The 25,367-nt window shown below is 33.2% G+C and overlaps 1 protein-coding gene across 1 annotated transcript in view; it reads left to right on the top strand.

Annotated features, from left to right (window-relative positions):
* LOC118199453 (store-operated calcium entry regulator STIMATE-like) overlaps positions 1-25,367 on the top strand; it is a 95,998-nt gene that overhangs the window by 22,883 nt on the left and 47,748 nt on the right. The window contains exon 4 of the mRNA XM_035371322.2: positions 15,338-15,459. Coding sequence (XP_035227213.1) covers positions 15,338-15,459 — 122 coding nt within the window. The remainder of the gene's footprint in view (positions 1-15,337; positions 15,460-25,367) is intronic.

The raw sequence follows: 25,367 nt of genomic DNA, 5'->3' as shown, positions 1-25,367 counted from the left end.
CGCTAGCATCTGATAGTTAAAACTGTTAAATTCTGTTTGTTCAAACCCTGTGAACAAGTTGGCTGAATGTTTGCTTTTTGTAGTTTTCACTGTGTATTGCAAGAATATGAGCCAGTTTTCATCGGAAAGTCCTCCACAATGGCATCTTTTCCCTTAATTGCATGTAACCCCTGTATGCTTTGCCATATTCAAAAAACCTAACTGTTAAGTTCATTTTATTATACAATATTTTGACTTGAGATATTAGCACTGGGCCTGGCAATGGTACTCCTTCACTCTGATGCTATGTCACCCACTTAGTCATCACTTCATCATGCTCTTCACTTTTAGCGTGATGAAGGATTTTTCTGCCATCGATTGTGAGGTATCAGAATCTTCAAAAAGTTCCGCTTTGTACTTTTTATGTTATGTACTGTTGACTTTCCAATGCCATATCCCTTGTATAATTTTGCCTAGAATATGTCTTTATCCATTTTTTCCAACAATTTTATTTTTTCCATCATTGACGTAGAAACATACTTTTATGTTCCAGATCCTGTTGCATATCTTGAATTAAAATCTTTTTGACATAGTTCAACTACCACCACTATCAGGCTGCTTTTATTTAGTGCTAAATGTGTGATTTATTTTTTTTTTTATTGTAACATTTCATTTTTATTTCTTTTTTTGTATATCCTTATTTTGCTAGTATTGTACTTACTATTCTATTATATTATAACATACTTGCTATTAAATTAAAAATCTAGGTTAAAATGTACTGTATGGTACCCCTTGGTGAATCGTCTCTTTTTTGACGCCAACATCAGTGCCAGGAAGGATCACCGATCCTTCCGCCCGCTACACAAAACCAAAACAAGAAGACTTGCACAAACTCGGTGTCCATGTACATCGACCTATTTTAACTTTAAAAAATCAGATAATTGCCTGAATTTGTCCATGTATACATCGATCTATTTTTACTTAAACAAAATTGGGAAGCTAAAACAAAGTTAAAACTATCATGTTAACCAGAAAAAATTCGCTGCTGTCTTAACACACAGAGACTAACAAATAACCAAAAATACTCAAACGGAGAGTAATAAATAAACAAAAATACATATTTCCTAACATAAAAACATTAAAAAACAAATCTTTTAAAAAAATTAACACTCAGACACGAATAAATAACTGAAACGTCAATTTTTTAGCATACCTTTTGTCACATGCTTCTCACCATCATCTCCTCTATCCTCCGCATAAGCAATTCAATTAAATTTTTTGTCGTTTTGTCTCATCTGCTGTTAATCAACATTCATCCTCTTACCCACCTCAAACATACTCAAATGATGAACCCACAGCAGAATAATAGCCAGTTCAAAATCCAAGACCATACCACGCACGTACAATCAAACACTGCAATTGGAAAGAATGGTAAGAACCAATGAAGGTCCTTACAAAGGGTTACTATTACAAAAAATAGCCAAAATCTAAATTTATCACAACACATTTAGTGGTATTGACAGAAATAATCCCTTTTTAAAGACAAAAACTTAAAAAAACAAAAATTGTCCCCATGGCTAGTTTTGCCATCATTACCAACATTAGTGTTACCAAAAAACCTATTTTACACAGCGTGCTTCTAGATTTCATGAACAACCAATACCACTTGACGATTTTTTTCAGACGGAAACCAAGAGGTACAGTACAGTAAAAATTAACCAAAATCTATAATTAAATTAACTTAATGAACACAATTTATAACACCATTCATCCTTAATGAGAATACTATGTAAACATTGCAATTATTATAATTTAATATTACAATATCAAATTTTAACATAAGCAAATACCATATTTCCAGGTTCCATAACACCTAGGTTTTATCCCAAAAAATATCTTCTAAAAAGTCTAGTTGACTTACTTGTAGGATATAAAATATCATAATGATTTTTATTTACATTTTTTACAAAAAAAAAAAAAATGTTCTAAAATAAATTTATGCAGGTAAAATGGGATTTTTTATAGACTTTTTATTGCAGATTGAAAATCATATCTGTCATATCTGAAATTAATATGTTCATTTATCTTCTGTTACAACTACATCATTTTATATTTTTTTCCTATAAAAACTGAGTACATCAACTAACAATACCTTTAAAATCTTCACGTTGAATTTCATTCTATTCAATAGCATGTGCATGGTGACATACCAGTTTAGTCAGTTTTATTAAAATACACTTTTACAGTATTTTCAATTCTGCCTTTCCACAATGTTTTCAAATTCTGGCAACATATGATACTCACCTGTTTTTAAATTGCATTTTGATTTTAGCATATATTCTAATACATTCTCTTTTTACTTCTTTATACAAAGTAAAGGAAGTATTGTACATCTAAAAAAATTTGAGTATCGTATTTCAATGGAAATATCTATTTTGATCATTACCGTATCCATTTTTATTTTTATGGACAGAATAAACGACTTTTCTTACTTTTTAAATGGATTTAAAAGGGATTTTTTTCATTACATCTGTATGTATCTCCCATTACCATAAAATGATTAGCCATAAAACGTTTAAATTTTCATATATAGAGGCTGCTGTAACATATACACTGGTTATCATAAATTAAGGGAAAATCACAAAAATAGGGATAACTCCCTCAAAAATAAGCGAAACCGTGTAAAATTTGAATATGTTGCCAAGTAAGAGTAGCTGAATAAAACTGCAATATGCAAATTAGTGGCGCTGCACTCGGAATACGTCATCTGCAAAGAGAATAAAAGTCCATGTTTAAAAGCAAGCCCACATATTTCACTGTGATAGTGACATCAGAAATTTGAGATAGCCTATTCGTAAAAATGACCTCTAGGCATCATTTTCCTGCAGAACTACGATGGAGAGCCATTGGGAGACTAGAGGCTGGATAAAGTCAAACAGAAGTGGCCAGATAGCTAAATGTGAATCCTTCTGTGGTTCTTAGGCTTTAGAGGCGATTTCAAACCACAGATTCAGCATCTAGGAGGTTTAGCCAAGGACAACCAACTGCTACAACGAGTGCCAGTGACCAATATTTGACATTATGTGCATGCAGGAATAGAACCGCTACTCCGACTCTTCTTAGATCCTCCCTTGCTGCAGCCACCGGAAGGTTGATGTCAACGTCAACTGTGCGTAGAAGACTTCAGGAAGGTGGTCTGTATGCGAGGCAACCAGCCATTTGCGTGCCGCTCACGTTTGCAATAGGCACAACAACATGTCTACTGGACGCTTGATCAGTGGAGGGATGTTCTCTTTATGGATGAGCCCAGGTTTACTTAAGAAAGCGATAGTAGGTGTTATTTGATATGGAGAGAACCTGGAACACGTTATCATCCGTCAAACATCCATTAAAAAGATGCATACGGAAGAGACAGTGTCTGTGTTTGGGGTGGCATCTCTTTGGGTAGACACACAGACCTCCATGTCTTTCCAACGGAAATCGTGAATGCTCCAGTTTATCGAGATGACATCCTTGATGCTTATGTGTGCCCATGTGCCGGGGCAATAGGTGATGCTTTCCTGTTACAGGGCGATAACGCAAGACCACACAGAGATCGAATCGTAAATGATTATCTTCAACAGGAAACAATTATGCGCATGGAATGGCCAGCTCGATCCTGGGACATGAATCCTATCGAGCACGTTTGGGATGCCTTAGAGAGAGATTTAACTGCTCTCAATCCGCCCCCTTAGACCCTTGCGGCGTTTGCAACTGCATTGCAAGAGCAATGGCTCTCGCTACCTATGGAACTGATAGACTGCATAATTGAAAGCATCACGCATCGCTGTATTGCTTCTAGAGGTGACCATATTCCATATTGAAGGTACTTTTCATATAGCAAACCGACACCTTCGATTTGTTCATTTTATACATGTGCTAATTTCTATACTACCATAATTGTCTGGTGATTTATTTTTGTTATTTGATACCGTACTATGTATTGTATATTGTGGGTAAGTTTCATAAAATTCTAAATTCTACATGTAACTTTTTCAGTAATCGTGATTTTTGTAATTTTTCCTTAATTTATGATAACAAGTGTAGTTGAGCACCTCCTTCTTTTATTGCAATTGGCTGTACCAAACACACATACACACACACATATATATATATATTTATAAAATTTGCTTTCATTACATATACATATATATATAATGTTGTATGAACTTAAATCCATTTAGTGCGAATACAAGTTATTATTACTTGCGCAATTGCTGCAAAGTTAGTTAATAACGTAAAATATAACAAAAATACGATGGCTTTGCTCTTTGCGAAACAGCAACCTTTAATTACTTTTTTGCAATTCAGGATCGTCCCCTAACCCAGTACCTGCTAGAACATTCACGCCTATTACATAACCTCCTCATATAAATGCTGCGTCATAAGTTTTCTACATTTTTCTAGAAGCTACTCTGTTACATAACCATTCATATAAATGCTGAGTCATAAGTTCTCCTAGACAGATGCCTTCTCGCCTTCGTCCTGCTAACGCTTCCGCTATGCTCCTCTTTATTTGTTAGAACGTTATGATGTATTAAAGTTTAAAGTTAGTCGTATCTAATAGTTCAATTACTGAATAAGTTATTTGATTAACTTCATCTGGAAAAAGTCATCTGCTATAAATTAAAATAAAGATATGCTTGCTGTTAAAAGTGAAAAGTCCTGAGTCGTCATTTTTCTCCGTACTTCAATCATCCCAGCTTCGTCAACCATCTGCCAGAACGTGTAATGGAATAGCCTCACCATTCGCCCACGATGTGATGGAATAACTGAAAACATTACAGAATAGCCTCACCATTCGCCCACGATGTGATGGAATAACTGAAAACATTACAGTTATTAATTAGCCGGTAGGATAGTTTCCTGCAGCCTGAAACCTCAATGGAAAATTTAATTCAGCTTTTCATATCATCGTTTTGTGATAAATCCAAGATAATGTGAAAGAAGTGAATCATCAAATTTGTTTTTTCAGTGTTTAAAAAATAACAGATCATTCTTCTGCTGTGGTGTTTTGCAAGTGCTTCAAAAAAATAATCTCATGTAGTGTTTACAGATTGAAAGTAATCTCCCGATAAATTGGGAAGTTCGAATGCCTAGTGAAAAGGAATATTTAATTTGCTTCGCCGATCTCTACAATATTTAGAAAAAAAGTGCTTTAAATCATCAGTGAATTACCGTTTAGGAATTCAGCATTCCAGTGGGTTCAAGGTCGATCTGAGTTAAGTGTTTGCAAATATGTGCGACAGAAAATTATTTGCACTTCTTTTTCAACAGCTCAAAAATTATTACCTTCGTGTGAATCTAGCTCAGGAACTAAATTATTTAATGTGCTGCGGATTCTATAGTTTACATTTCAACTTTGGTTAAAATTTCTGCAATTTGTTTTGAGAAAATCTGAAATTCTTGTTCATTAATTTTTCATAATTATGTGTGAGCAAATTAAGTAACGAATTTTAAGCTATTTAAATTATTCATAGGGAAGGATATTAAGATAAGCTTTTATGTTTTTGAAATTTTGTTGAGAATTTTGAATACGAATTTTATAATTATTTCTAAAAATGAAGTAGATGTTAAAAATAAGTTAAATTATTACAGATACGTAATATGAAATTATGGTAAATGCATGTTAAATTTATGGGTGATTGAATGTTAAGTATAGTGTATATGTCGAGGGAGTACTGCATTCCTAAGCAGAGGCCTGTAATTACCTCTGTACAGTTGTTCCTTTTACCCTCTTCATGCAAGATAATGTTGGAGGCTCTCATTTTATGAGTGTGTGCAATTTTTTTTATATTATTATTATTATTATTATATTTTTTTATTATGGAATGTATTAGTGCAGTTCTCAAAAGCCAGTTACCTTAATGCAAAGAACCGAGGCTTTTTCAAGTAACTGCCTAGGCACCCTGGGCCACCAGTGCAGAGAACACACTGGTTAGCTCAAGAGGACAGCCCTATTGATGGATATGTTTGTTTAGAAGTATTACGAGGCTTCCAGTTTGGTAAAATCAGGAATTGTAAATGAAAGATGATAACGGTGAAACCATAATTTCTGAAGCTTACTCCTATTATTATATGGTATTAAAATATAATTTATCAATATGAAAATTAATATCATAAATATTTATGTGCATTACATTTAATTATAAGTAATGATTATGTAAAAGTTTTTGTGATATTCTGTAATAACAAGAACCTTCCCTGATGAATTATGATTATGTGAACTTTCACACAAAAAGACTTTTGGACTGAAATGCTGAGAAATTCAATAGGACTTTAAAAATTAAAAATTTATTTTAAAAAAATTGATATTTATAAATTATACTTTTATAGAATCAAAATTTTATGATTTATGTTATTCTTTTTTATTTGCTAGCGCTTTAACTCTTTCTCTTTAAAAAGGCTTCTCTGTCGCTACGCCTTTTTCTTTTTGAAGGGGGGAAATATGTAAGATAAAAATGTATGAATCAGAATTATAATCCTCTCTATTCTAAAATCGTAATAACTTATCTGCATTGTGTCATTCAAATTAATCATGCGATCTTATGTAACCGTTAATACCAGATGCCTCTTGACGACCAATCACCGAATTGTAAACCGAAACTTTTCTCTTTGCGTGCTTCCATCTTTCATAACGACGCACTTCAGCTTTTGCTCGCTACTGTGCTAAGATGTGATTTCGCTGGCTTGCTTTCTATCTCAACAATATCTAAAATGTAAATCTTCTGTGGAAAGGCACGACTAGAGTGCCAAGTGATTGTGGCCACAAATATCAATTGGAAATAAAAATGGAATTAAAACTGCTTCGACTGCCAAGTTCTTTAAATACTACGCAATCAAGATTCTTCAGTATGGGTCTAATCACGCATCTACAGTGTTCCGACAGTTTCCTTTTTCTTTTAATAAAAAAGACGGAGCACTGTAGATCCTATATTGAAGAGGAAATAATCTGATTGCGTTGTAAGCTAATGTGTTGACTTCGTAAATAAAACTTGGCAGTAGAAGCGATTTTAATTCCATTTTTATTTCCAATTGACATATGTGGCCACAGATCACTTGGCACTCTAGTCGTGCCTTTCCACAGAAGATTTACATTTTAGATATTGTTGAGATAGAAAGAAAGCCAGTGAAATTACATCTTAGCACAGTAGAGAGCAAAAGCTGAAGTGCGTAGTTATGCAAGATGGAAGCACGCGAAGAGAAAAGTTTTTGTTTGCAATTCGGTGATTAGTCGTCCAGAGGCATCTGGTATTAATGGTTACGTAAGATTGCATGATTAATTTGAATACCGCAATGCAGAGAAGTTATTACGATTTTAGAATAGAGAGGAAGAATTAATGTTTTACCGTTAGTTTAAACTTCAATTTTGATTCATATAATTTTATCTTACATATTCCCCCCCCTTTCAAAAAGAAAAAGGCGTAGCGACAGAGAAGCCTTTTTAAGGAGAAAGAGTTAAAGCACTAGCAAATGTAAAAAATAAAAAAAAATAAAAAAATAAAAAAATAAATCATAAAATTTTTGTCCTGTAAAGTATAATTTATAAATATAATTTTTTTTAAATATTTTTTTTTTTTTTTTTTTTTTTTTTAAATTTTTAGTCTTATTGAATTTTTCAGCATTTCAGTCCAAAAGTCTTTTTGTTTGAGAATTCACATAATCATAATTCTTCAGGGAAGGTTCTTGTTATTACAGAGTATCACAAAATAAACTTTTACATAATCATTACGTATAATTAAATGTAATGCACATAAATATTTATGATACTTATTTCTATACTGATAAATTATAATTTAACATTATAAATAATAGGATTAAGATTTTCAGAATTTATGGTTTCACCGTTATCATCTTTCATTTACAGTTCCTGATTTTACCAAACTGGAAGCCTCGCAATACTTCTAAACAAACATATCCATCAATAGGGCTGTCCTCTTGAGCTAACCAGTGTGTTCTATGCACTGGTGGCTCAGGGTGCCTAAGCAGTTACTTGAAAAGGCCTCTGTTCCTTGCATTAAGGTAACTGACCTTTGAGAACTGCACTGATACATTCCATAATAAAAAATATAATAATAATAATAATAATAAAAAATTACACACATTCATAAAATGAGAGCCTCCAACATTATCTTACTTGAAGAGGGTGAAGGGAACAACTGTACAGAGGTAATTACAGGCCTCTGCTTAGGAACCCAGTAATCCCTCGACATACACTATACTTAACATACAATCACCGATAAATTTAACATGCATTTACTATACTTTCATATTACCTATCTGTAATAATTTCACGTATTTTTTACACCTACTTCATTTTTAGAATAATTATAAAATTCGTATTCAAAATTCTCAACAAAATTTCGAAAACATAAAAACTTATCTTAATATCCTTCCCTATGAATAATTTAAATAGCTTAAAATTCGTTACTTAATTTGCTTACACATAATTATGAAAAATTAGAAAAATTAATGAATGAGAATTTCAGATTTTCTCAAAACAAATTGCAGAAATTTTAACCAAAGTTAAAATGAAAACTATAGAATCCGCAGCACATTAAATAATTTTGTTCCTTAGCTAGATTCACACGAATGTAATAATTTTTTAGCTGTTGTAAAAGCGAAAGTGTAAATTTTCTGTTGCACATACATGCAAACACTGACTCAGATCGATCTTGAACCCGCTGAAATGCTTAATTCCTAAAGAGTAATTCACTGATGATTTCCTTTTCACCAGGCATTCGAACTTCTCAATTTATCGAGAGATTACTTTCAATCTGTAAACACTACGCGTGATTATTTTTTTGAAGCACTTGCAAAACACCACAGCAGAAGAATGATCTGTTATTTTTTAAACACTGAAAAAACAAACTTGATGATTCACTTCTTTCACATTATCTTGGATTTATCACAAAACGATGATTTGAAGAGCTGAATTAAATTTTCCATTGAGGTTTCAGGCTGCAGGAAACTATCCTACCGGCTTAATTGTCATAATAAAAGCAAAGGAAAAGACGGAGCACTGTAGATGCTAGTTATCCTATATTGAAGAGGAAGTAATCTGATTGCGTCGTAAGCTAATGTGTTGACTTCGTAAATAAAACTTGGCAGTAGAAGCGATTTTAATTCCATTTTTATTTCCAATTGACATGTGGCCACAGATCACTTGGCACTCTAGTCGTGCCTTTCCACAGAAGATTTACATTTTAGATATTGTTGAGATAGAAAGCAAGCCAGTGAAATTACATCTTAGCACAGTAGAGAGCAAAAGCTGAAGTGCGTAGTTATGCAAGATGGAAGCACGCGAAGAGAAAAGTTTTTGTTTGCAATTCGGTGATTGGTCGTCCAGAGGCATCTGGTATTAATGGTTATGTAAGATCGCATGATTAATTTGAATACCGCAATGCAGAGAAGTTATTATGATTTTAGAATAGAGAGGAAGAATTAATGTTTTACCGTTAGTTTAAACTTCAATTTTGATTCATATAATTTTATCTTACATATATTTATAAAATTATTATTACATATATTTATAAAATACATATATATATGTAATGAAAGCAAATTTTAGCAGTACCAATGTGGGAACACCAAGACATAAAAGTGTAGCAATGTTGTTTGCCATTTTTGTTATTTATTGTGTTATTTTCAAATCAAATAATTAATCAAGGTAAAACAAAAGATGCTTACCTTGTTCTCAGTGGGTTTGTGCCAGGGCCACTGGTTGATTTTTCCTTCCATCTACTATCCTTTGAGATTAGTTAATCCAAAATGATTAATACTTCTTTGCACAAAACATTTTTAATACAATGAAATGGTTACATATATTAACAAATATATAAAAAAAAAGGTTTAAATTTCTGTTCAGTGCATCATGCAACTTTTCGCTTCAGAGTTCTCAAGCAATCTCTGCCCGTGAGTTCACAATGACGTCACACAGCAACATCGGATCTCAACAATTGTTGAGTTGTAGCAGGCATAGATACTTGATGCTTAGAGCATTAACACATATTGAAGAGGAAGAACTCAAGCTGGATTACATTCCATTTTTATTTAAATTCACATTTGTGGCCACAATTCATTCGGCACTCTAATCGTGCCTATTCAAGATTATTTTCATTTTTGCTGTTGCTGTTGATTATTTTCATTCATAGTGTTGCGATAGTTAGAGAGCAATGCGACATCCAAGCAGAACAGAGTGTGAAGCTAAAAGTATGCATTTATCCAATATGGCAGTCTGAGAGAAAGATTTTGGTTTACATTAGAAAAGTTTCCGTTTTTAGAGTTTAGGTTCCAAATTAACTGTGTCGTCAGCATTGCACAAGCTTTGTGGCTTAGATTAATCTAGAAATGGCGCAGTCCAGAAATGTTTTTATTTTTAGAATAGAGAAATGAAAAACTTGAATTAAAAATGAGAAATTAAGAAGCTATTAATAAATTAAATGATAAAGCTGATTTACAAACTTTTTTATCTTACATATTTATATAAACAAAAAAAAATTATAAATAAAAATATAATTGTTCTAAAAATTTTCTTGCCTTATGCCGCAGAAAATTGATCAGCAAATACATAAAGAAAGGAATTTAGGACCAATTTTTCACAAAGACCATAAAATGAAATTCAAATAAATAAATTTCAAAAATCCTATAAATGTAGAATTAGAATTTTGAAAATGTTAAAAGAAAATAAAAAGAAACCATCACAAGAAAAACCAAAAACAAATAATGTGTAAAAGAACAAGGAAGAAGACGTCGTTAGGAGGAGGATACGTTGAAATTAATTACAAATCCTCTTCCATACGAAAATTATCATCCAGAATTAGCTGATGAACCATTACTATATATTTCTTAATTTGAACAGTTCACCCAAAAATTCTGGACCTCCCTAAAGCAAGAAAAAAGGTCCATAGAGAGTAAAACTGTTAATGAAATTTTCCAAAAATGAAAACTTGCCCATAATATAGAGAAAAAATTCCTTAAAACTAATCCGCAATGGAGGAACAAAAATTTTAACACAAAACATTGCAAGAACCTCCTTTTGAACATCAGTTCGAAACAATGAAAAAACCGTTCTGAAAAGAATCTGAGATGCTCAGGGCTGCCAGTTTGGCCTCTTTGGTAAAAACTAAAAACTGTAGTCAAGAAAAACCATCTCCCAAAAGGTGAATTTAATGCTCTTATCACGTATGATATTTGTTGCCGGAACATAATGTTTAGAGGAACAATTCTGGGAAGTGAGCTTCCGTGAAATCGAGTTACCATCTTCACTTGGTAAACAGGCTGGAAGCCAAACAAGAATCAGTTATTGTTCAGATTAGGGAAAGTGACGTTTCCTTTCATGTGACGATTGCCTTTCTGTGTTGTATTTTGTGTCACTCTCACTCTTTTCATTTTAAACTTTATTGTTAGCTATGGAAAATAATAGAAAGGTAATGTCTATTAAGTAAATCACTTTTATCTCGACTCTAGCGATTCTAAAAGCTAAAGAGATAAAACATGCAAAGAGAAGTCTTATTCTTTGTAATGATCTGTTGTATATATTTGATTTTATTATTGTAAATAGTTATTTTTGTATCCATATATTTATTTAATAATTTTTATGTACATGATATAATGCCATTTACTGATATTTGTTTTGTGATGAGTCAAAAATTTTTATTTTATCCCTGAAATGTTAAATATTTCATAAAGCCTACTTGCTCAATTTTTTTGTTTAAATTCCCAAGTATAGTTACAAAAGCAAAGGTTGTGTGTAAGTGGATGAATTTTAATGACTAGCCTAATGCACAAAATGCACTTCAATTATTTTTCAACTGTGTATTCTATATCCATGATGATGTGCAAAGAACTGATGACTACAGTTGCTGACAATTACATAATCATTATTTGAATTACAAGTTTCAAATAAACTTTTTGGCAATGTTCACTTTTGCATTCATATATCTTATATATATGCGGCTTAAGTGTTTGTCGCCGATAGTTTATTGGTAATTTATTGGCTTGTGTAATTGTAAATTCTTTTATTCCTCGTGCAGTGCAGCGCATGATGGATATTATGAGAAAGCTAAGCTGGAAAAATTAAAAATACAAGAGCATGTGCATTTAACATTTAATAAATAAATTTAACATCTCTATATAATAGAATTCGGAAATATGCAACCGGCAACAATGAAAAAGAAATAAAATGAAATAAATAAATATCTTTATTATATGCGGCTTAAATGTCTATTTGTCGCCAATAGTTTATAGTTTATTGGTTGCTTGCGTAACTGTACTAGCCAATGGGGTAAAGTTGCCACGGCACAGTGTTGCTATTTCAATTGAGACGTAGACAATTTCCTGTAAAACTTGCCTTTGCTATGACCATCAATAAGTCTCAGGCCCAAATGCTTAAGCGTGTTGGCATTTTTTTACCTGAGCCTGCATTTAGACACGGTCAACTCTGTTGCCTGTTAAAGAGTTCGTGAAAGATGGACATAAAGTTAATAATAATTTATGGTCCTCTGCAAGGCGAGCTTAAAAATGTTGGAAAGATCTACACAAGAAATGTTGTGTACAAAGAGATCTTTGACATGTGAATTAACATTTTATTTTTTAAATCGCCTTTATTTATTGAGTTAGCGGTGGCTCTTAAGAAATATACCACCAGTGGTTTTTTTCATTGCACTCTACTTTAAGCAATTAAGCAAGTAGAAGGGGGAAACCCCGTGGGGCAGTAAGCAAAGGGGCGTCCTCGCCGCCTGCCCTGGGTAATTCAGTTTGAATTAGCAGACACTTTTGCACAAATCATTTTAATTACAATTTATAATATCTAGAACAGCAGTCATTTCTTATGACCACTGAGCTTTCTAGTATATATCTATATACACACACACACATCTAATAAGTCATATATTCCCTAGTACCATTTATTTGGAAATATCTTTGCCTAGTGCACTTTAATGCCATTTACTGGCGAAAACTGTGTAGTACTGTGTGTTCATTATACCTACGCTAAATATAAGGTTGTTTTTTACGGTTTTGATTGTCACATTAGCGTGTTTCTCTTCTAGTCTAGTTTAGTTAATGATTTGAAGTCCAATCCAGTCCTTCCTAATGCCTTTAAAATTCTACTATCTTAATTCAATTATTTTTGCCGATAGATGGCGTTACCTCCTCGCACTTGGTACTACCAGAGGGTATAAAAATCCGTTCAGTGGTTGCTTTCCATTATTTGAAGTTCAGATTTTGAGCGTAATGTGCATTTGCCCCTCGCTCCCTATTTTAACTTTGCTAATATTTCTTTATGCTTGATCAGACAGCCTGGCTCAGTAAAAGTAGGCGGCCAGTGCAACTCTGATTAAAAATCTAGTTATAACCACGTGCAGTGCTGATAAGCACCACGTGTTTCTGTGATTCCTATTTTCTTGTTTCTATGTATTTCTTTCTCCTGATGAGGAGGGACCTTTAGCTGCCCTCGAAATCGATTGAGTGTTTCATTATACCTACGCTAAATATAAGGTTGTTTTTTACGATTTTGACTGTGTAGTAGTTAGTGACCAGAAAAAAGTAAGTCATAAGTATGTCATATATTTATCTACACATAGCGAGAGAGATGCGATGGTTTAGAAGCTGTTCATGTATGTTTATTAGTATTATTAATGTAATGAATAAGATTTTTATTAATGAATGTATATACAAATGTTTTTCATCATTCATAATAATAAATTCATAAGTTTCTAATGTTTCAATATGTAGCATTTTTAATACAAATTTAGTTCTTAATGTGTTTATAATTTAAAATGCATTTCATTAATAACATGAAGATAATAGCATACAAATTTAATGTGTAGCCTCATTATTAAATAATCTGTGTTTTAATAAATATACATAATTGCTGATTATGCAATTTCAATTTAAAAGTAATAAAAGTAATTAGTAGAAAAGTAAAGTCGCGCATATACAAACATATTTTTAAAAATTATTCCCCTTAATAAAATAAATTCTATTATATAACAATAACATTCTTTTCACACGATCAATCCGAAATACAACAAATTTGGCGAACTTTTGGTGACGAATAATCTGTAAACAAATCATCAAAAATAGCACATCATCACTGAACTCATGATAAAATATTGTCTACTCTGAAATTTCCATGATTATAAATTTAATGACTATATAAACATTTAAAAATGACTTAGACAGTTATACTACAAGAAAGGCGCAACATGTCTTGGCTATGAGCAACATTTTTCTCTTTCCATATTTCTTTAGTTAAATTGGCATCTATTTCCACTGTCCATGATTTCACAACGAGAGCTATCACTATATTGAAAATTACAGTGATCTTTTAGAAGCAAAACTTTAGTCTGATTAGTTGAACATACACGGAACAAGACATGTTGCACCTAGCTAGACGAAACATTTTTCGGAAGCCTCCCATCAGTACTACTAGAATCTTGTTTCTCAGAAATGTCCCGCCTAGCCACGTGCATTGATAAAAGTGATAAAGGTTAAATGCAACAAAGCAAAGAATTTCAAAGTCCAAAGAAAAACTGTAATTCAAAAAAAGTACTAACACTTTAAAATGTAAACTAAGCAGAGGACAAAGAATTATCCCCAATTGTAAAAAATATTAAATACTTCCAAATTAAAACCTAAATTTGAATTAAAAAATTTCATTTAAAATGTTGAAAAAATTGTAATAAAAATTGCATTAAAAATGAAGATATAGAATAAAGGAAAACAGATAAAAAGTGAGAACATTGTAATTAATATACAAAATTCCAAATATGTAATATGCTTTAAAAATTGCCAGATACACAAATGGTAGTCAGTCAAATGGTCAAATGGTACACAAATGGTTTGCATTTAAAAACTAATGTAAAAATTGCTTAGATATTTCAAATGGTGAATTTAATGATATTTAGAAAAATTTACAATAGGGCTTAGTAAAATAATAAAATTGATGAAAGCCTTTTTACAAAGCACAAAAGTGAAACAAGTTGAATACTTCTGCATCAGCGGCTACTTGGTGAATTATGTAGAGAGACTGATGTTATTTAATAGTAATAGTTGTAGATAAGAGTGTGGCTCAGAATTCCACATGAATGACTAGCACAATTTTAGTGGGATCTCTGCCAACTTTTATGGTCGATTGGATGATATGTAGGTACCTAAATAAGTATAATTTCTTAATTTTAATTATTCATTTCTTTGTCTTCTTTAATTTTTTTAAGTATGCTTATTAATTTTATTTTCAAAAGTTGTATTACTATGCATATGGCCTTTTTTGCATTATACATTACTTTTTTTTTTATTTTTGTTATGTGCTTAGGTACATAGTGAGCTTTTTGCTTGATTCCTCTGCTGGGTTGCTGATAATTTTCATTGGCATCCGACTCACACAGCATGTATCTAGGAAAAGAGGCTGGGATCATTTGGTTTTTGGAGAATATGGTAAACATTTTACAGCTTATTATTTCATTTCAAAATAAGTGAAATAAGATTTCATTTATATATATATATAAAATAAGAAGAAGAAAAATAAAATCTGAAAGGAACCAGACTTTAATGTCACAACAGAGCATTTGTTGAAGTTTTTTATGCTCTTGATGAGCTGGCAGGCTGCCAGTCTGCTCTTGGGCTCACTTCTGCTAACACCTTTTTAGCTTTGCTATAAAGCTTTTTTTTTTACCCACGTATGCCACATACAGTTCAACAGCAAAATCGCAAAAGTTTTAAAAGCAGCATATATTTAGAATTCCTGTTAAGTATTTGTATGCATTTTTCTATTTTCTCAGCCTTTTCTTAGTTTGTAGAAGTTTTCTTATAAGACGGCTTACGAAATGTTTTTTTTTTTTTTTTTATTAACATTTTGCATGTTAAACATTCTTTATTAAATATCACGTTTAACAGCCAAATGACAAAATTTTTCAAACAGCATAGTGTTACAAAATGTACAGGCGCGGTAAGATGGCTTCCCCGCAAAGCAAGTTTAGGGCTGCCATAAAATGGCAAGGAAAGACAGGGTTGCCACATTTGGCGACAAAATTGGCTATTTGCCATGGACGGATGGAGAACCTTCTGGAACGAATTCTTACCGGTTTAGCCCAGAATGTTCTCGAACACAATCCGAAAGCTATATAAACCCTGCTGGTCCGCAGTCAGTCAGTGTGTGTGCCTCGTCTAGCGAGTTGATAGTCAGTCATTGAGTGAGTGTCACGAAGTCTAGAACTGAGTTGGTCGTTGAATGCATCAAGAGAGTCTTTTAGTGCATCGACGAGTTTTGTCTTAGACTGTGCTGAGTCGAGAGCTATACGCTTGTGTATCGTCGAGTTGCATTGTGTGGAGAGTCTCGAGGGTATGTGGAGTTCCGAGAACGACCAAGCAGAGTTGGGAGCTGTACTCTGGTGCTTTGCAGTGAAGCTGTCTCCACCATTAGGGCCTGACAGTGTGAAGGCTGTGTCGCTGAACGTGTCAGCGTGTTTATAACAGTTCGACAACTGTGAAAGTGATTTTGGAGCTTTCCTGATTAATACTGGCCAATAAAGTGTGTTTTGATACTTCATCCAGTGTCATCGTTATTCACTCCAAATCTATGAACCCCGTACAAACGTGAAAGAAGAAAACAATGTAACAACTAGTGTCAGGAGTGGGGTTTGCGAGTGAATGCCAGTGACCCGCTTGCAGAAAAAAGCCATGGCGGAGGAAACAAAGACTTTGATGGATGTCCTAGCCAAGATAAAAGCCGGAGATGAAGGCTGAAATGAAAGCCGGACTGGCTGAGATAAAAGCCGGATATGATGAGATAAAAGCTGGATATGAAGATATGACAGCTGAGATCAAAGCCAGACTGACAGAGATGTAAGCGGGACTGGAAGAGAAGAAAACCCGACGAGAAGAAATAAATGTTGGCCAAGAAAATGTGCGAGAGCAACTCCGACAGTTGAAAGTGGAGTTTACAAAAGAAACTGGAGCTATAAAAGACGATGTGCAAATGAGAGAAGTGGTGTCTGAAGAAACAAAGGATGACGAAATGAAAGAAGTAGCTAATGAACTGCCTGAGAAAGATCAAGAAATGATGGATGAAACATCTAGCAGGATTAAAGGAAAAGAACGAACACATGAAGAAATAAAAGTCGGGAAAGAAGCTAATTCCCAAATGACTGAAGTGGAAGAAAGTGAAAATGCGATTGTTAAGTTCGTCGAAACTGATAGAGAAGTTATGAAAACACAGTCAGCAAGTGTTGAACCATCTGAAAGTGCATATGATGCAGAGGTGGAAAAAGCTGATGTACAGTTTACTCAGAGTGCTCCAGTATTGCAAGAAAATCCACCCACTTCACAAACTATATGTGCGTCTCATAGTGCAGACAAGGACTTGATTCTAAACCTAGATACTTGTGTTTGTGAAGAATCGGGTTCCATTCGCGACTCTAATGCAAACATCGGCACTAGTTTTCAGGAAATAGAGGAGAATGAGCATGTATCAAATGCTGAAAATATCGAGGTTAACTGTACGCATGCTGCAAATGAATTACAGAGTGTTGAACAAACTGTTTCAGATCTTCCTGTGGATGAAAAGTCTGAAAGGACTGAATCTTCAGACTGTGATATGCGAAAAGAAATACATCTGAAAACTGCAGTGGAAAAGTATTTGACGCGGGTATATTTTGATGAAAAGACTGAGACTGAAATTCATTCTTAACTTTAATTTGTATAATTTAAAAGTGTGATGTGTTTAATTTGAGTATGTAACTTGTACATAGTGTAAGTATTTGCTTCTCATTTTTAGGGGTACCCATAATTCTTGCGCATGAGATTTCTTACCTAGTTTCTGTATAAAGTTTGTACGAGGGCTATCCAGAAAGTAGATTACGTTTTGGAATAAAAAAATAAACAAAGTATAGGAAACAAATTTTATTATATACAGATGAAAGCCACACTCAAATACTACTTTTCTACATAGTCACCATACAAATTAAGGCATTTATCGTAGCGATGTACGAGCTTGGAAATTCCTTCGTCGAAAAATTCGGCCGCCTGCGCCTTCAACCACTTCGTTACCTCTTCTTGCCTTCCATCTTGCACAAAACTTGTGGTAACCAAGCTTTTCGCTGATGATTTCGTGCAACAAACTTCGCGAAATTTGTGGAAAACTCAAAGAAAGTTCCGTTATTGTGAAATTTCGATTTTCACGGACTTTAGCATCGACTTTTTCGAGAAGTTCGGCGGTCACTATGCTGGGTCTCCCACTTCGATCTTCGTCGTGAACATTGGTTCGGCCATTTTGAAATCTTATGACCCACTGACGCACTCCACCTTCAGTGATAATGTTGTCCCCATACACTTCACGAAGCTGCCGATAGATTTCTATCGGTTTACAGTTTTTTGCAGTCAGAAACCTTATTACTGAACGCACCTCGCAGCTCGCGGGATTTTCAATTAACGCAGACATTTCAAACCGTCACAGTATCTGAACGGAGCACAGCACGAACCTCTCACTAGCACGGCTAGATGCAGACTGAGCTGCGCAACGCTCTGACCCCAAGATGGCCGCGCTAGCCCCGCCCCTAGCGGACACAGACGGAAACGTAATCTACTTCCTGGATGGCCCTCGTATGTAATATAAATGTCTGTTTCTTTAGTTATATTTACCTGTATGTTTTTAAAACATTTGTATTGTATCGGATTTGGCTGATTTAGTTTTATAGTTTCATTAAAAATAATATATAGCGATAACATTTGGTGGCAGAAATTTGAAAAGTGATTCCTACATAAAAGTGTTACAGGCAAAAAGTGAATTTCGAGTCTAATAGAAACTCTGATACTAAAAAACACTACATGAGATTTATGTGATAGAAAAAATTGTCCAGGCTTTTGATAGTGGTAATAACCAGGGCTGTAGAGTCAGTGGGGAAACTGACCAACTCTGATTCTGACTACTGAAATTTTAAACATAACTCTGACTCCTTCATGTATATGTAAACATATACACATGTGTTACAGCTTATTTTTTTTTTAATATAAAAGAAATAATAGAAACTACAGAAGAAAAAATTTTGATGCCATAGCTTATTATTTATATTAATTATCATTTATTATGAAAGGGGAAAAATGACATTAGAAATTTCTAAAAAACTGCATAGCTTCAGCAAGATCTTCTTTGATAGAGGAACATAGATCCGATTTGAGAAACCATAGAGCTGAGAATAGTCTTTCCACAGTAATGCAAGTAGGAGAAAAAGCTGTTACTGTTAGGGTACTTCTTTTAACTTCTCAGGATAAATTTGTATAAGTTCTAAAACAGGTGTCTTGCAGGAGTTTATATTTCTAAATTTCTTGAAGGGCTCTGTAGAAATCTTGTTTATATATATATATATATTATTTTTATATCTAGAGGCTCTTGGTTCTTTGTTTTCAATTGCTTTGCCTTGAGCCTTTTCAATATTATTGAAATAATTCTCAAAATTTAATTCATCATTGAAGATGATGATAGAGACTCAGTTGAAATGTCTGCAGTGTGCCTTTCTTGATTTGAGTACTCCCATTGTTCTGAGAATAATTTCATTCTTAGCGAAAGTTCATAGATGGCTTTCTTTGCCTTTTTAATTTGTTCGTCATCCAACAAAATTTGGCATTTTAGATCTAAATATATTGAATACAGCAAGATCTCATTGTCTATCAAAGTAGTTTCTTTTTTCTTCATTGAAGAAATGATTTCTTCTGCAATAAGCCTTCCCATTGTAGAAAGAACAAACATCACATTCTTCCATTCTCGCAGAAACAAGCTGGCTGTTAATTCTTCAGATTGTGGCCTTTTTGTAGCTATATACAGTGTAGAAAGAAGAGTTTCCAATTCTGCAAGATCATTCCACAGTCTTTCTGTTAGTGAAACATTAGGGTTATCTATATCTTCTAAAAAAGTTCTTAATTTTAACGACCTCTTTATCATAACAACAACCCCATCACATTGCTTGATCGGTAATTGCTCCTTTTCCTGCTTCCCTCATATGAATGGCATAAGTTGTGGGAGTTCTTGTGGCTAATGCTTCCTGCTTTGAGATCTGTAGCATGAAGTTCCTTCAACCCATCTGTAACAGCAAGCTGCAAGGTGTGGACTGTGCAATGCATCTGCTTGATCTGGCACAGTTTCGATGCTTCTTGAGCAACTTTATCTAAAGCTTCATATGAATGTTCCTGAGAAGTTTCAATATTTAAAGTAGTCCTATTTTCATCTATTGTAACAATTTCTTCATGTTCATTCATCTTAAATTTGGTGACTGAACATGCATTTTGCAGCCATGGCTTCCTTTTTCTTATTGTGAATGATGCTACAATAATACCATCTATGAGCTGAAGAAGTAACTAAATGAAACAGTTTAATGAATAATGGCAAATATCACATATATCATCCTACCTTTTATTTATTTATTAATATGTCAATAAAATGGAAAATAACAAAATATTTATTAATGTATATAGTCCATAAATAAAAATATAACTCAATTTGTTATTATTTGTTTAGTCCAAAGGGGCAGTTTGCCCAGAAGGACTATTAATTTCGTTTTGGCATTTTGCGTTGATTCATGTTTCAAATTGTTGTGACCAAATATTATTGCTATGTATTATATTTAAAGAAATTAAATAATGAAGAATCTACATAAATGTATGTATGTTTCTCACATTGTGATAAAACAACAGTATCTAGAGTCATCAAATTTTGATTAACGTTATCCTCCTGCGAATATGGAATTTTTGTTTTATTATCAATTTCGTATTTTGTGAAACTTTAATAAATTTTTAATTATCAAATTCAAGGATTTCAAAGCGAGCAATGGCAATGTTGTACAAAAAATATTTTTATCCTCCTCAGCATGCCAGACTGTGTATCAGAAATTCTAAAGATATGCTCATTTTAAAATAATTTTGTGATATTGCTCTTGAACTGAATTTTGTGGTTTAAGTGCAAAGAACGTGATATTTAATAAATAAAGGTAACGTACAAAATGTTTTTAAAAAATGCCCTTTTGGACATAATTTAAAATCTGAAACCTTTCAGATTTTTTTTGCAATTCACTTTAATTTCATTTCAAATTCAGACTGTCCAACAAAAACTGGAGTCAGAGTTGATATGTTTTCAGCAACCACAGCTTTGATTCTTTTTAACCAAAAATCTTTCTAACTCTGATCCTGACTCCAACTCCACAGCCCTTGTAATAACTACGAATAATTTTGTACGTGTGTAACAGTGTCCTTGAATCTTGCTGCATCATTTTGTAATCAAATACATGAATCAGTGTAGATTTAATGCCTTTTCTCTTGTGATGTTTTGCAAGTTAGAAAGAATCTTTAAGAGCTGAGTGTTTATGTAAAATTCTGTATAAATTCCAAACATTTTATGAATATTTTTCAGTTGCTGAACAAGCACATAAAGTATATTTTTAAACTATATATATACAGTACAAAGTCCATAATCCGGACATCCATTATCTGGAATGATCTATAATCCGGACCTCAAAGCCACAAACTTTTTTTTTTTGTATGCTTTATGCATGTGCGTAATGCGTTTATGCTTGAACGTTTAATGTATAATGAATGGTATAAGCTAGGCTAAAATTATTGTTACAGATTCTAAGGCATTTCAGTTAATGTTGCAGATCGCGCTGTTCCTTAATTTTCTAATTGGATCCAGCTTATTATTTTTTGCAGACTGTTAGAGCAATTTCGTAAAAATTAAGTTTGAAGTTTCGATTATGTCAAAGAGAGTTTCCAATTCTGGAGCTGCCAAAGGATCTACAAAGCAAAAGCATGTTTCGATGTCCATCAAACAAAAAGTGGAATTGCTGCAAAAAATGGATAAAGGCATATCCGTTTCAAAATTATGCGAGGAGTATGACATTGGAAAGTCAACTGTATATGACATAAGCAAAAAGAAAAAGTAACTTTTTGAATTTCTTGTGGATTCCGACACCCCACTTCCAGTAATTAACAGAAAAAGGGTTCGTTATGCTAAAAGTGACGATCATGACAAAGTGATGATTGAATGGGTCAGACAGTGTCGCAGCGAGGGCATGCCATTGATGGGTCCAACACTTATGACTCAAGCCAAAATATTTCATGAAGAAGTTAACTTAAACACTGAGTGCACATATTCGGCAGGTTGCTTAACCAAATTTAAAAATCGCCATGGTATAAGACAATTAAAAATTTCAGGTGAAAAAGCTTCAGCTGATACTCAAACTGCTGAGCAATTTGTAGATGAAGTCATTGAACTCATTACTTGTGAACAATTATCTCCAGAGCAAATTTACAGCACTTATGAAACCGGTCTTTTCTGGCAATATGTACCACGAAATATCTTGGCAACCTCTACAGAAAAGGCTCCAACTGGTGTCAAAGATTCCAAAGCGAGACTAACAATTTTAGCATGCGTAAATGCTGCAGGAACGCACAAGTGCAAGCTTTTCATAATCGGAAAACATGCACAACCTTCAGCATTTAAAGGAGTAACGATTTTCCCTGTTATATATCGCACAAATAAAAGAGCATGGATGACACAAGCGCTGATGAATGATTCGTTTGCAAATAATTTTATATCCAAGGCTCGGTGACATTTAAATTCGGTTGGTTTACCTGATGACTCAAAAATAGTCCTGATTGTTGACAACTGTTCGGCACATACTTCACTTAAAGTTTTAGTGAAAGATAATGTATCCGTATTATTCTTCCAAATTGTATGTCTATCATTCAGCCTATAGATATGGGAATAGTGCATATGATGTAATGCAAATATAAAGTAGCATTTTTAAAATTTATGTTAAATTTCTTGAACAATGGCAAGACTTTTTGAAATTTTTAGCATAAAGTCTGCTGTGTGGAGCATCTCAAGATCGTGGGAGTATGTGTCTCCAGATACATTAAAAAATGCTTGACATAATTTGTGGCCAGCTACCATATTTCATGGTGACGATGATGAAGATGGTAGCCGTGAATTTGAAGGTTTTTGGACATCACAAACTAAAGGTAAAATTCTCCAGTTATTGGATTTTGTTAAGGAATGTGGAGAAGCGATAAAAAATGAAGATGATATAAGAGAAGTTTTTCATTGCGATGATAGTGCCCCAATCATCAATCAATTAATGGATGGCGAAATCTGTAGTATGGTTCTAGATCCAGAAAGTACTGCTTCCAATATTGAAGAAAGTGACAGAGAGGTTATTGAAAACGAAAAAATTTCGATTGACAAGTTAGTCGGTATTCTTGACTCAGCAATTATAGGACTTGAACAGTGCAGCTTTGTAACTGAACAAGAAATTATGCCTGTTTATAGAATTAAAGCAAAAGTATTAGCACAAAAAAAAAAAAGCAACATAAACAACTTTCATTGAAAGAAATGTTTAATAAAGTAAACAAATAAATATTAAGCTTTTTTTCTTTTTGTAAATTTTGATACCCTTTAGATCATAATTGCTCTTTATTTCATAAGTTTATGGTTTCATATTTTTAATCGTATAATTTTTGCATGCCATCTTACCAGATTTAAATTGATGATCTATAACCCAGAAAAACCCCTAATCCGGAATCGCCGAAGTCTTCACGAGTCTGGATTACGGACTTTGTACTTTATATATATATATAAATATATTGGATATATATTATTATAAGGTTTGTGTATCAGCTTTCAATAACATTTGTTTTCGACACTCGTTTTATTCCCTGAAATGATGTATAATATTTTTGCATAATTTGATTCATGTGTCAAATTATGCATAAATACTAAATTTTGTAAAAAGTCATCAAGTAATTTTCCATTTATTTTCATTATAACTTCACTAGTTTTCCACTTATTTCTAAAAATAATTTCATTTTGCCAGCTTCTAATTTGTGTTAATCACAATTTTTTAAAAAATTCCTTAATGAAATACTGTTTGTCATGCTTTTTAAAGCTTGTTTTCTTAATTTTGCATTATAACGGCCATTATGAAAGAAAACTGCAAAATACAAATTGTGCAGTATGGAAAAAATGCACAGAAGTAACAGAAATATTAAAGAACTAAAATGTAACAAAATTATTCTCCTAATTATTGCTTGCATGTTGTTTCTCACTTAACAGTTATTTCTTGCATATAGCTGTTAATATGGCTTCCAAAGGGTTTTTTTTTTTTTTTTTTTTTTTTTTTTGTTTGTTTTGGCTCCATATGTCTAGCACAAGTTCTATGTGCAGGTTAATGTCATAAGTTGCTAAGGTATTCACAGTTTTCTTTCAAGAGAAAAACTTCTCCTTCATAGTGGAATGTGTAGCAACAACAATAAAATGTACACTGCGGAAAAAAAATGGGACAGTTCTATATCTCTCGTTCTACTGGGCCGATCAACAAAATTCAAATTGCATTCTTCATGTCTCGAAAGCGCGACTTGGGATGTATATTAGATTTATATATAGCATCACTCTAGCATAGGTATTTTGACACAAAATCGGACTTTTTCTTAAATAACATACCAATTTTATTACCTATTTAGATTCTTTGACTCAAATTATTCCGGACTGCCAAGTTTTGTAAAACTCGTAAAAGTAGTTTTTAAAAAATCAGCTCTCAAAATTTTAGCTCCTCAATGTTAATTGAATTTGGCATATACAGTCAAAAGTCGTTAATTCGGTCACCCATAATCCGGAATGATCTATAATCCGAACCTCAAAGCTACAAACTTTCTGCTCATGCGTCATGTTGACACATGCTCGTAAGACCTTTACGGCTGCGAATATGCGTGTGCGCATGCGCATATTATGTTTACGCATGCGCGTTTAATGTATAACGGACGGCATAAGCTAAGCTAAAATTATCTAATTCAGTTAATGTTGCAGATTGCGTTGTTCCTTAATCTTCGAATTCGATCCGGTTTATTATTTTTTGCAGACTGTTAGAGCAATTTTATAAAAGTAAGCTTGAACTTTCAATTATGTCAAATAGAATTTCCAATATATATTTACTAATATGTAAAGGATCTACAAAGCAAAAGTATGTTTCGAAGTCCATTAAACAAAAAGTGGAATTGCTGCAAAAAATGGATAAAGGCATATCCTTCGTTTCTCTAACCATTCCGAAATCTGTTTATCAAATTCACGCTGCTCTGTGGCGGGTGGGGGGGATGCCGCGGTGCGCAATGAATTGGAAGTTGATCTGTCAGCACTATCCTTATCTTCAGGGCAGATGTTTTTATTTTATTTGGCTTATAATTCCTTACTAAATGTAGTATTTCTCTCGATGTACTCCGTCTTTGATATGATTTAAATCAAATTCCTCGTCATTATAATTCGCTTCCGATAAAGAAGAAAGTGACATAGAGGTCACTTTCTTCGAAAA

The sequence above is a fragment of the Stegodyphus dumicola genome, chromosome 5, assembly GCF_044657685.1.
Source record: "Stegodyphus dumicola isolate Sdum_Otavi_A_Nest chromosome 5, ASM4465768v1".
Classification (NCBI taxonomy): domain Eukaryota; kingdom Metazoa; phylum Arthropoda; class Arachnida; order Araneae; family Eresidae; genus Stegodyphus; species Stegodyphus dumicola.
Note: the sequence above shows the minus strand (reverse complement) of the source record. Positions and strands in the feature narration are given on the sequence as shown.